We start from the raw sequence: 12,447 nt of genomic DNA on the forward strand, positions 1-12,447 counted from the left end.
GGCCGCTCACTGCAGTTCCTAAAGACGAAAATGTCATCGTTTCAAAGCATGGAAATCTTACTTAATGATTTAAATGGGCAATTCATAATTTTTAAAGGAAATGCTGGTTCACAGTTCATATGACTTTTCTACATAATTAAAGTAATTTTACATAAGGCCCAGATGATCTCTTTTGACCAAACTCTCCATGCTTTTTAAGTATCCATCTAGATCTTTCTTACTGAGCTCAAACCTTCTTACTCAAATGAATTGAATATGTTGGCAAAGAGCTTAGATTAGAAAATACTTGTTAAAAAGTGTATTATTACAAAAGGGCTTGTACTACTTCAAATTAATTGCACAGAGAGGCTTAGGTTTGTCCATCTGCAGGATGAAGGGAAGTGTTCTGGATAATCCGCAAGGTCCCTTCTCACAGCCTGGAGACTCCAGGAGACCTCTATGTATTCCCAGACGCAGGTCTTACAGGGTCTCCTCCAGCGACTGGAGACGACACAGTTGTAACACGCATCATCCGTTCACTATGCGGACATGCACAGGTACAGCTTTATTTCTGAGGAACGTTGAAGTCCCTTGGGATCTTGCTTAATAATGTGATTATTAAAAATATACTATTATTAAACACTATGCTACTCCAAATAGAATTTTCTCAAGTTTTTCATTAGATAAATCTAAATCTAACGAGTCTTATTTGATTTTACAGTGAAAATTATTTCCCAAGATTCTAACTCTTGAGCACCTGGGATGCTCGCTTCTTCTTTCTCTGATGGCCCTTATGTGGTTAAATATCCCATTCTCTGTGATGAGTAAAATTTCTTGAATCTGTACTTAGAAATAGACACCCAATTTGTATTAAATTCCAGAGGTCCTAAATACAGCATTCTGAAAAACTTTAAGCCCCAGAGTGAAAACAAGAACTAAACTAGCTTGTGCAATCCATTTTTCCAAAGTAAATACTAGAATGAAGTTCTGCAACACTTTACAGATTTTTATATTTCTTGCTTCATTGTATGAATGCTATTAGCTTTTTAAGCCACAATACCTAAAAGGTGGGGAGAAAAGTTAAGTCTGGTTTTCAGCTTTCCACAGGGCCAAGAACTTTCCTTGGGAGTCTCATGAACCCGACGGAAGATCTTCCCACATACAAACTCCCCCAAAGAGGCTTGGAACTGCGGGGTCTGTACAAACCCCTGGGAGCAGGGCCCGTGGGTCTGACTCAGATCTGATCCAATATTTCACAGGAAAGTGAGGGCTAAGTCATGGCCTCGGTTTCTGTGTTTTATGAGTTGTTAGCCAAGATCTCTCATGTCTACTAAAGAAAAATAAACCAATGTCACCTCTGGATGAGGTCACAGAGAAAAATCAAATTAATCTAGGTCATCTCTATCAACATTATGAAAAAGCTTCACCATTTAGGAAAATGCCAGATCCTGGTAATCACCTCTTTGGGAGTTATGATGAAGCGGCAAAAATGTGCTGGACAGGCTGTTGGTCATGAAATAAGGAGCCCTGTCCGTCCATGGTGGGGGCGTGAATTCCACGCCGTGCTGGCACTCCCGCAGGAGGGTGGACAAACCACCCCCGAGGCCTGCTCTGGAACGGCTGAGCACTTATCTCCACCTGCAGCTCTCTCTGAGATCCAGTGATCCTGGCCCCGCTCACAGCTGACTTTTTAAACATCACATGTTTATAGCCCTAAATGGGGTCTCCAGTGCCAAATGTGGACTCTGGAGTCTCAGCTGACGGAGGGATGCTGTGAGCTAACACAGGGTGGTACTAAGTGTTAGCATTTCCATTTTGGCAGCATCAGCATCTTGGGCTACAAGTCACTTGATTCTGCTACTGACATTCCCTCCTTTATACTTTCGTCAACATAAGAAATAGACAAACAAATTGACTAATAGTAAAAAAGCGTGGATCTCAAATATGAGATGATTGAGACAAAACGAAAACTATCAGTCAGGCTGAAATACATGATTATAAAAGAAACATTTTAAATGTGCACAAAGTAAGTTGTTAATGACTGCGCTTAACAGTGACGTATAATTAGGCCTTCTATAGCATTTTTTCAGATCTCTGGGTCCTGTGTACCTCCCGTGATTATTCTTCTGCTTACAAACATACAACTTTTGTACATACATTCAAGAACATCGCAATACAAGCAAAACTATGGGGCAGCTTGGAATATCAGTACTAAAAAACCAGTAAGTGTTGTAGGAAAAAATACTTTGCAAAGTAAGGTATTATAGATAAGATTACAAATAAAATACTACTAATAAACTATGGACACAGTTTATTGGTTCACAAAATAAATGTGATGAAAACTCTATGAGGTTGTTTTAGTTTCACAAATGTTCCTGAGACCCTACTGTGTGCCAGATTCCTGAGTGTGATGATGGATAAAACCAAGTCCCTTTGTGACCACTGATGATAGTGTTTTCAGAAACCCTACTCAGTCCACCTACGATCACAGAAAACATGGAAAGTACCACGGAGGGGGGATAAAGTGGGGTTTGGGCCTTGGATTAGGGTGCATTGTTAAGGGCAGTTAATGTAACGCTGGGAGAAACACCCAGAGGACAGTCCCCGTGGGACAGCCTTCCCCCACTTACACCTGAAGCCTCGTCGGAACTTTAGAATGATCTCAGGATGGCGCTAAAAGCGTTCCTTACACGTGAGCACGAGTTATAACACAGCCCTTTTTTCCACAAATGGAAAGTTCTTGGTTGTTTCCATTAAAAACAATGCTTGCCTCAAAATCTTCTATGTAGCAACCAAGTCTGTGAGACCTACCAGAGTGATTTCTAAGTCTCAAGCCCCCACGCTATAGAAAAACAAGGAATGTTATAGTGTACTTTAGAACTGAGAGCTACTCTAAATGCTTTACAAGTATTAACTCAGGCAATTCTCCTAAGAGTCCTGAAAAATTGGTACTATTATCTTGCTACTTTATAGACTGAAAAAATTGAGGCATGGAGAGTCACTTGCCTGAATTTACAGGTCAGTAATGCCAGAGCTCACATTCTCAACTCCTATGGAATGAATGCTATTAGCGCACTAATTATATGATGGCAAAGAGCAGTTGCTGATGAAATATATCCCTTCCAAAGATAGTTCCATTAAGAAATAAAAAGAAAATGAGATTACACTCTGTTCTACGTTAACATAACTGAAGAGATTCACTACATTTTGGGAAATACTTCTTGTGACGTTTCATAAAGTTTACACCTGTTCTGGTTAGCTCCACATTTTTTTCGTTGCACAGGAATACACGCTGGATTAACAGGAAAATGGGACAAGCCTAGAACAGTCTGGAGGAAATACTGTCTTGTCATCTAGAGAAGAATGTGATCGCAAATGGTGCTAATAATTAAAGCTTTCATCGTTCTTAACTTTCAACACATCATCTGGTTTGCCTCCTTAACCTCTCTGAGTAAACTCAAGTAGATTAGCATTTTATGGGAAAATACTGCCATACACGAGGAGAGCTTTTTTGAAAAGGAGAAGAAAGAAGATGATGACTAAAGCAGATGAAGTTTTAGAGTAAGAATAAGAGGTGGGAAAAAGACTCTTAAAGCAAGTCGGCCACCTTCTCTAGGGTGTGGAGCTCTGCAGCCTCCTCACTGTCCACAAGGAACCAGCTCCCGTAACAACACTGCACATCAGGACTCAAGACAGTCTTGTATTTCTGGAGCGCCCTCCCGTAACAACACTGCATATCAGGACTCAAGACAGTCTGGTATTTCTGGAGCGCCCTTTGTTGCAAGGATCCCAGGGTGCTGCACAATCACTGTGAGTTAAAATTAAAACTGAAGCACGTACAATTCCTAATAGGCACATTTTTAAAATGCTAAACAGAACAAATAACTTTTAAGTCTAGATTTAAAAGTCCCAACAGCCTGAGCATTCCTTACTTCAACTGGCATCGAGCCGCATAGCTGGCTGAAGCGCTCTCCTGTTACGTTCAAGGCGCCCTAATGTTTTTTTAATACCAGAGCACCTTACGATCTAGCAGTTTCCAAAGAAAAGGGAAAAAAAACTGGGTGCACACAGTGTCTGCTGGTTTTATTCTGAATTGAGGGCTTCCTGTTTGTTGAGTTAGTTTGGGGCCCAAATCTGACATGAAATAAAGCAGGTTTAAAAAGCAAATCCAGATAAAGCCTAACTTGAAACTTAAGTAGTCATTCCAACAAAGGAGCACTTTAAAACTTGCTCTGTTTGAGTAAGTAAATCTGATTGATTAGCATGATTCTGGTTAACTCTAAAAAATTAAAAAGCAATCAGAAAATAACATGTAACAGGCTCTCTCTCAGGCCATGGCTACACCTAAGCCTTGGCAGTAGTTATTATTCTGCAAACCAGAAAAAAATAAGCAAGATGCACTCGCGGTAATCTTCCCTGCATTAGTGATTCTGAGGTCAAAGGAAACCTGTTCAGATCTAAAACAAAGCAAAGGTAAATATCTATTAAGTGAAGATGAAGTGCTTACACATTGTTAAAGCACTCTAAATTGGCACGGCTTAACTCTTTTAGGTTTTACTATTGTGAGAAGCCAGTGGCCATACACTATTTGAGATCAATCCATTTGAAGTTAGATGCTTTATTAAGTTTGGCTTTTTAGAAAGGTTACAGGGAACAAATATCAAGCTATAATACAACCTTCACATATGTAAACAGCTAAAAATGAACCTGAGAGATGAGAGGCAAAAAGGAAAATTCATAATTTGGAGAACTCACCTATCATAGACACTGTGGATGACATCATCAACAGAAGGGCCCAGCTCACTGCCTAACTCGAAAGAAGTGCTAGAGTGAAGTAACAGCTGGTTCAGAAAAGGAGGCAGAGAAAAATGACTCGGTGGAAGTCTGCCCCTAAAAGACTGGTTTACCATTTCCTTTATGGATCTCACCGTTAATACAATCGCTGAAAGTGGTAATAAAATCCAATTAGGATCAAGTACTTCAGTGCCTGGCAAAGCAGATGCTCATGACCTCAGATCTCCATGAGCAGTAGGGTAAAAACTGGGGAAAGTTTTGTAATTTAAAGGAGGGATGGACTTCCTCAAAATGCATGCTATTTAACAGCAAGCTTTACAATCAAGATTTATAATATTCTGCTAGGAAGGGACAAGCACAAAATCCTACAAGCCCTGTCTCAAACAGTAAACTTCAGAGCTTGCTCACCGCATCAAGCCAGTGTATGACTAAGGTCGATATTTTCAAAGAAACATGGGAACTGCCCACTGCTTCCCACGCGAATACCTAACGTTGTCATGGGGGTCAAAACAAAGGCTCTTAGCTCAATTATATACTTACTGGTTCAGACAGGGTGTGAAGCCAGGGAGAAGTGACTTGCACAGAGCTGTTACAGCCAACCCTTTCGGAACCTTCCAAACGCCAGATTACCCTAGAAGTCAGTCCCCGAGTTCTAAAGCACCCTCCCACGCTCTAAATTGAGGACATAATGGTATTTTTCAAGGGAGTCCATGTAAGAATGGCACAATCAAAGATGCAAAAACAAAATAGATGTTAAAGGAAACTTCCAGCAGTGAGAATAAACGCAATTGGAAAACTTTCATTATCAGCGCTTCAGAGAAACATGTTCTTTTATAAAGCATCGAATTAACTGGAGAAAGACTTTGTAAAGTGTTTTTCTCTCCTTCCTTCCTTCCCTACTCTCCATCCATCTATCCATCCACCCAAGGATAGCTAATTAAGCTCACAGGTCTGGGGATCAATTGCCACCCCCATGCTTCACCCGTTCCATTACCATGGGGCGCGCTTAAACATCCCATGCCTCAGGTTCCTTAATGGAAAATGAGGATATAAAACTACCTCCCATTTACGGTCTTGATGCAAAAATACTAAAGGAAAGTTACCATTATTTGAACTACTAAGATGGTTATGCTTATTACTCCACAGGAAAACGAATGCCTGTCACACAGCAGACTGTCGATACATACTTTTGAATGAATAAATATGTGAATAAATTTCATAGGTTAGATGCGCATGTGAAATGCAATATATGAATACTGATGCTGGATGTTCTCTGGAGACAATGTGATTATTAACACTTATTGATTTTTTTTTCAGAAACATCATTCTGGTTCAAAAATTATGGAAAAATACAAAGTACAGTTTTATATATATATATATATATATATATATATATCTCCTAATGAGTAGAGTTTTTCTAAATTGGTGCTTTGTATAATACAGACTGAAAATCAGCTGAACACAGGGGTTTATTAATGTCTATGGAAATGATTATCAAGTTTCAGAGAGAGGACCTGGATAAATGCTAAGCTTCAGGAGGGCAAGGTGGTTGATTTCTTTGTTTATTTTTCCAGTACCTTATAAAAAGTCTGAGGCATTCAGGATGCCTAGATGCTGTCAGGAAAAGGAAAACTAAAAAATCATTTTTCCCCATATTATTTCTAAATGGAACGTTCGAATTTATATTCATTTTATGTATCTTTTGTTGCTTGAAAACAAAAATGACAGTTCTCACTTTATGGAGAACTCAGGCTTGGAGGTACTCTTCCCAGGTGAGAAAAGAAACAGAAAGAACCAACCCCTTAAAAATCTGAAAGTGGGGATGTGCACGCATGAACCAAGTGTGCACGTGTGCCCGGTGGGAGTGGGTGGTAAAAATGCACATGTATCAGATTTAGGTCAGGAATACCTGACCTAACATTTTTAGAAGGAAGACACTAGGCTGGCAGAAGTAATAACGCAACTTTTCCTCATGATACTTTAAACAAAATGAACCTATCCTTGAATCAAAGGTATGGACATTTACCTAGTGGTCAAGTTCAATTTCCAAAACTTCAGGGAAAACTAAAATCAAGATGAAATGTTTTGTTGTAAATCAAAATATTTACTTTTTTCAAATCCCAATTTATTGATACCTTCCAAACACATGGTCTCTGAGTTCCTATGACCTTAAACGTTCTTGTCCCCTCAAGTCAGACTTCAATCTCTCCTCTCTACTCGCAGGTCTGAATACAAAACCCACCTTATCTAAGCACCTCCATTGAAAAAGCAAGTGTAACAGCAAAATGCCCCATCTCAGAGCTCTGAGCTGATGGCTTCTTACGCCTGAGAACAGTTTACAAAAATAATCACATGGTACAAAAACGTAATGATGTCAATCTATCTGGGCAGATAAGAAAAAGCAGCCACAGAAACGAAGGTCTGAGCCATGAATCAAACCACATGCACACTTTCGGAATTTCTACAGCTAGAGAAACCCTTGCAGAGATTATCCGAGACATTACTGCAGCCAAACCTATGCGTCCACTTTAAAGTCAACACTTTAAAACTTAATGCTGGGAAAGGACTTCTGGCTCAGTCACTAGCCAGCATGACGACTTTAATGTCCAGGGAGCCTGGCTCTGAAGAGGAGTCTGCGAAGGATAGTATATATCCCGGTTCTGAGATTCCGAGTGCAAACTGGGCTTGCCCTTGTCGAGTGTGGCACGGTCCTCCTGGGGGCTGGGGCAGACTGCGGGCTGCCCTCACCTCCCCTCCCCTCCCATCTCTACTCAGGAATGGGATCCACTGGCCACAGGGTGGGCATGCCGCTCAGTGTATCACTAAGGCACCATTTCTAAGACTTCAACCAGCCATTTCTAAGACTTCAACGATATCAAGCAAAACCAAAGCATTAATACACAGCAAAATGTGCATGCCTGACAGGCTCAGAGTTCTCACGTGAATGAATCACAACTCCACAGAGAGGGAGAAGGTCTTAGGCGTGAGCCTCTCTTGCTGCTAGGCGCCCTTCTGTACAAGACTGAAGCGGCACTTATCTGCTGGGCCTCCTTCAGCGCTGCACCTTCACCTCCGCATCGCACCGGGGAGGAGAGAACAGCAGCTTCACCCCGTGCAGCGCGTGTTCGGGGCTGAGGTCTCAGATGCCTGCGCTCCCTCTAACTAATAGCTCCGGACACAAGAGAAAATGAAGAAGCATAATTAAAACATTCCAAACTGAGTATCAGATTCATAAATTCATTCTGGAGAAAGAAACAGAAGATGCTGCCACAGAACAGAAAATAACTCCCTCATTTAGAGCACAGGTTGCCCTTTCTCATAATAATATTAATTTCAAGTATTTTCTGCCACTGCTGAACGACATATATCTTTCTTTCCAAATTGTTTTGCAAAAGAAAGGAAGACTGTAATTACAACTGATGTTGGCATTACAGCCTGGTCTCACCACTGAAGGATGGCAGCGGGGTCCCCAGCCATATAGGCCCATGCGTTCCACTTGAGGCCTCTTTACAGAAATTCATCCCCATCTGATTCCAAAATCCAGTCCTGAATTTTATTTTGTCATTCTGTTTAATGCTATAATTGTTTTATTCAATTAATTACCCATGATAACATTAAGTAAACTCACAATTTTATTTGTAAGCTAGAGTGAGGTGGAGTTTATTGGCTGAATGTTGCTACCATGTAACCATTAGTTCTCACCACCTGTATCAATACTCAAGCTAGCATCCTCTTCTCCAGCTCACAGTAAATGCCTTGAACCTTTGCCTGAATTCACTTCCCAAATCAATGGAACATTTAGTAAGGTGAAGATACGTGAGATTCCTATACTGGGCCTTTATACTTATTTTTAATGCTGAGTTAAAACCTTTATTCCTAGGACATTTCAAATTTCAAATCCTAGAGACCAAACTGACAGGTTATCTGGAGTTGTCTGCAAAAGCCAAAGTCCCAGAGATAAGGGTCACCTGCTTCATTATATCATCCTATTGATGCAACTGTGTTTAATTAATCTAAATTATTTTTACTCGATGGTTATAAATTCACATCCTCTCTACTCAAAGAGTGAGATGGAGAATAGGAGGAGATCCGCTAAAGTGTCAACAGGACTTTGATTCTCAAGAAATGGACTTAACACCAGAGAATATTTCACCTGTGGCTACAAATTACTTTAAAAGAATATAAAAAGCCATCATTTATTTTAAGCTTAATTCATTTGCTTCATTCCTATAATTGCTAACAAATATCAAAGTAAAGCTGATGGACCGTAACGTAGTAAATGCACGGAGCTTTCATGAAAGAAGAGCACAAACGCCCACAAGCTTCCTTCCAAAGGTACCCATGTGTCTTCACAGCCATCACGTCGGAAACAAACTTGGAGCAATTCTCTACTGCAGAAATATTTACAGCAGTCACACAGTTCATGTTCAAGTACCTGAGAGGCTTGGCACTCAGGCTTATATACTAACCTTGCATTGAAAGAAAAACGTTAGCAAAAATTCAGTAAAAATCTAGTTAGACCAGCATCTCAAGTATACTCTCTGGTGGCGTGACCTTCAGAGGCGAGGGCCCCCGGAGAGAGTCGGCATGAAGGCACAGCAACGTCAGGACCACACAAGCTCGAAGGGCAGGCTCAGAGTGCCCTTTTCTTTTAAAATCAACTGCACAGCATCAGAAGTGATGCTCAGCTTTACATCTAGAAACTGAGGCAGTCTCTCACCAGAGTTATCGCCCCTCTACCAAAATTCATCCTAAAAACTCAAATACGGTAATAATAAATCTCCGTCTCATTTCAGAAACCCCTGACAGTATGACAGGCATCTCAGAGGAAAACATATGACCCCACTAGAGAAAAGAAAAAGGGGGGGGGGGGAGGTTGAACCAATGGATAAAACTGGTGACAGAATCCTGATGAATAATAACTATCTAACCTTTAATTAGAGAGAAGAGATTTGTTTTCTGTGTAATTTTTTTTCTAAATTCTATTTCTTCTTCTTCTTTTTCCTTTGTGTGGTAATGAAGAAAGTACCTAGAAGCTATTCTGTTCCTTTATTCAGGTAGCATGGTGATGTTCTGCAAAGTAACACTTCCAAGGTGCTTCCTGGCATCCAGGGGTTCCAGGAAGGTACACCACCCTTATTCCCTCAAATACGGGCCCTCAGGACAACAAAGCGTCCAATCTCAGAGCACTCAGAGGAGGGATCTACATGTGAGCTAGCGCAAAGTGCTGCTGAGTGGCTTCCCTCCCCTTTCTTTCCCACATTGTTCAGGATGAATCGCGCACACTTCTGAAAGTCACCGGTGGTCAAGTCACTTTGCATTTTGGGGAGATTCTTGCTTCCGATACCAGTTGTTTTAGACTATGGCTTCCCACGACTCCTCCAACGAGGCTGCCCTCAATGGCTTGTCATTTAGTACCAGTGATGCCCAGTACCTGTGAGAGGGGGCACTCCTTCGCCAAGGAGCTCTGATTCATATCCTTCAGCAAGTCCTTCAGCGCATTCCTCACGGTGGTGTGCGACCACTGCTCGGGAGGCAGGTCTTCCAGTTTGGGGCAACTGTTGGAGACACAGATTAGAAAGGGGATTATGACAAGATTGCATCCCGCTGCAGAACATTCCTTTAAGACAGACAGATTTCATTTTGCGCATCAAACAGATGCATCTGGAGATTGCTCTCGGTCTCCTGATTGTTCCGATTAGTTAATTACTTTATACAACACATCTGCTGTATCGATGCATGAATTATACATCAGCTGCCTGTGGTGGCTATTTTTCCATGTTACTTCTACCTTCCTGCTCGGATGCGCTTGGGAAGACAATTTAAGGTGTACTGCTTTCTCAAGAGCCATCGTGAAAACACGAACGTGGGAACCGTTTTCCCTTCAGGACTCCGCTCGTACGAATTAAGACGGTTAAAAAAAATCATATAAATAAATAAGAGCTCGGCAATAGTGAATAAGGCATTCTTTCACAAAGTGTACACAGATGGCACTGTTCATGATATGCAAAAATATTTTTCTCTTAAGTAAACTTTATGTAAAATGCCTTCTCGCAATGCATCATTTAATTGATTACACAGAAAAAGTCTTGTCTTTTGATAACCTGCACAAGTAGATGCATTTGGGGGGAACACTGCTTCTGAACGATGGGCTCAGATTAGGAAGATAAAGGAGAAAGGGGGGGAGGTGGCAAAATCGATTGGGGTTAGCCTCTCTGAAATGCAGGGCGAGTCACAGCTGAAGGCTGGCCAGAGATGCTTTGTTTCAAACGATCAGGTGAGTAGAACGCTCTGCGCCGGAACCGCTTTCCTGACTCACCTGTGCAGCTGAATTTTCAGTGTGACCACATGATACACATCCTGAAGCATGTCTGCTACTGTAGCGTCGGGGGCATCTGTCACGTATGACAGGGGGACTGGGTTCCACTTCCCGACCTGGATCAGCCCTGTTCCAGATAAAGAGCGCGTGTCACTCGGGTCTGGCCCTTCAGATAACCTCTCCAGTGCAAGCCTGCTTTTCATTGCCCCCACCACAAGCAATACTGTTACTTCTGTCTGAATGATTCCCTTCCCTCCAAAAGGCAGGTCAGTGAAAATATGCTCAGCTTAGTTTTCCAAACTGTGAAATTATGTAAATGACGGTGGGGCTGTTTATTATTTTGGAAATAAAACCCCATCAATAAAACCTAGGCAGAGGCCACATTTTCCTAACTTACAGGAAGTTCTAATAAGACATAGCTGAACCAGTTCTAAATGGCTTTACGATTTAGATAAGATTCTCGATTGCAATGGGAATCAGCATTGAAAAATACTTTACAGCCCATAAAACCATCAGAAACAGAATAAAAGAAACAGAACTAGATATTCAGTCATAAATGCAAATTGACTCTCAACAGTCCATCTGCTCAGATACGCTCCTCACTTCCTTGTGGGTCCTCAGTGGAGCAGATTATTAAGGTCAATAAGCTTACTAATGATTCAGCTGAAGTAATTTAAAAAAAAAAAACCTACCTCCACATTCCACATGAGCAAAATGCGTGTTAACTAAACCAAACCGAATTAAGCCGATTTTTTAAACCCACAGTCTAGAAGGAACCCATGTAACACACAGGCTACAGTTCTTTGAAAATATTCAGATGCTTTCTCTGCAAGGTAAACAAAGGATGCCAAGCGATTTCCCCAACCCCGTGGATGCATTATTTACCTTTGGCCTGGGCAGCAGAGCTATGTGAATAACCCAGAGACAGCAAGGCCATTTCTATCAGCTGGTTGAAAAGCATGTCCTTCCTCACCAACACAAATTCTGCATGCTCCTCCTTGCAATCGTATTCAATGGCATTTTCATAATGTTCTACCACGCAGAAAACCGGGAGCATGGTTCCTATCAAGGAGACGGAGGAAAAAGAGACGCAAACCAACGAATTTCAGCAACACAGTCTGGGGGCTGGGGGCGGGGGGTGGGGGGGGGGGAAGGAGGGAAAAAAATGAAGCCATGAAAATAAATCTTCACCACCACGAGAGAATGCAAGACTGGCACGGAGACCCGGGCACACAGACACACACACACACCTTCTCTTTTTATTTTTTAAGTTGTAAGAGAAATGTTGAAATAGAATATGAACTTGGCCCTGAGGTAACGTGGGCTCTAATTTTAACAGAGCATTTCCCCAAACC

General features: G+C 41.5%; 1 protein-coding gene across 1 annotated transcript in view; it reads right to left on the reverse strand.

The window, feature by feature from the left end:
* SATB1 (SATB homeobox 1) overlaps positions 1-12,447 on the reverse strand; it is an 82,522-nt gene that overhangs the window by 62,879 nt on the left and 7,196 nt on the right. The window contains exons 3-5 of the mRNA XM_052646265.1: positions 11,978-12,154; positions 11,093-11,219; positions 10,208-10,331 (exon numbers count right to left, since the gene is read on the reverse strand). Coding sequence (XP_052502225.1) covers positions 10,208-10,331; positions 11,093-11,219; positions 11,978-12,154 — 428 coding nt within the window. The remainder of the gene's footprint in view (positions 1-10,207; positions 10,332-11,092; positions 11,220-11,977; positions 12,155-12,447) is intronic.

This window comes from Budorcas taxicolor, chromosome 1, assembly GCF_023091745.1.
Source record: "Budorcas taxicolor isolate Tak-1 chromosome 1, Takin1.1, whole genome shotgun sequence".
Taxonomy (NCBI): domain Eukaryota; kingdom Metazoa; phylum Chordata; class Mammalia; order Artiodactyla; family Bovidae; genus Budorcas; species Budorcas taxicolor.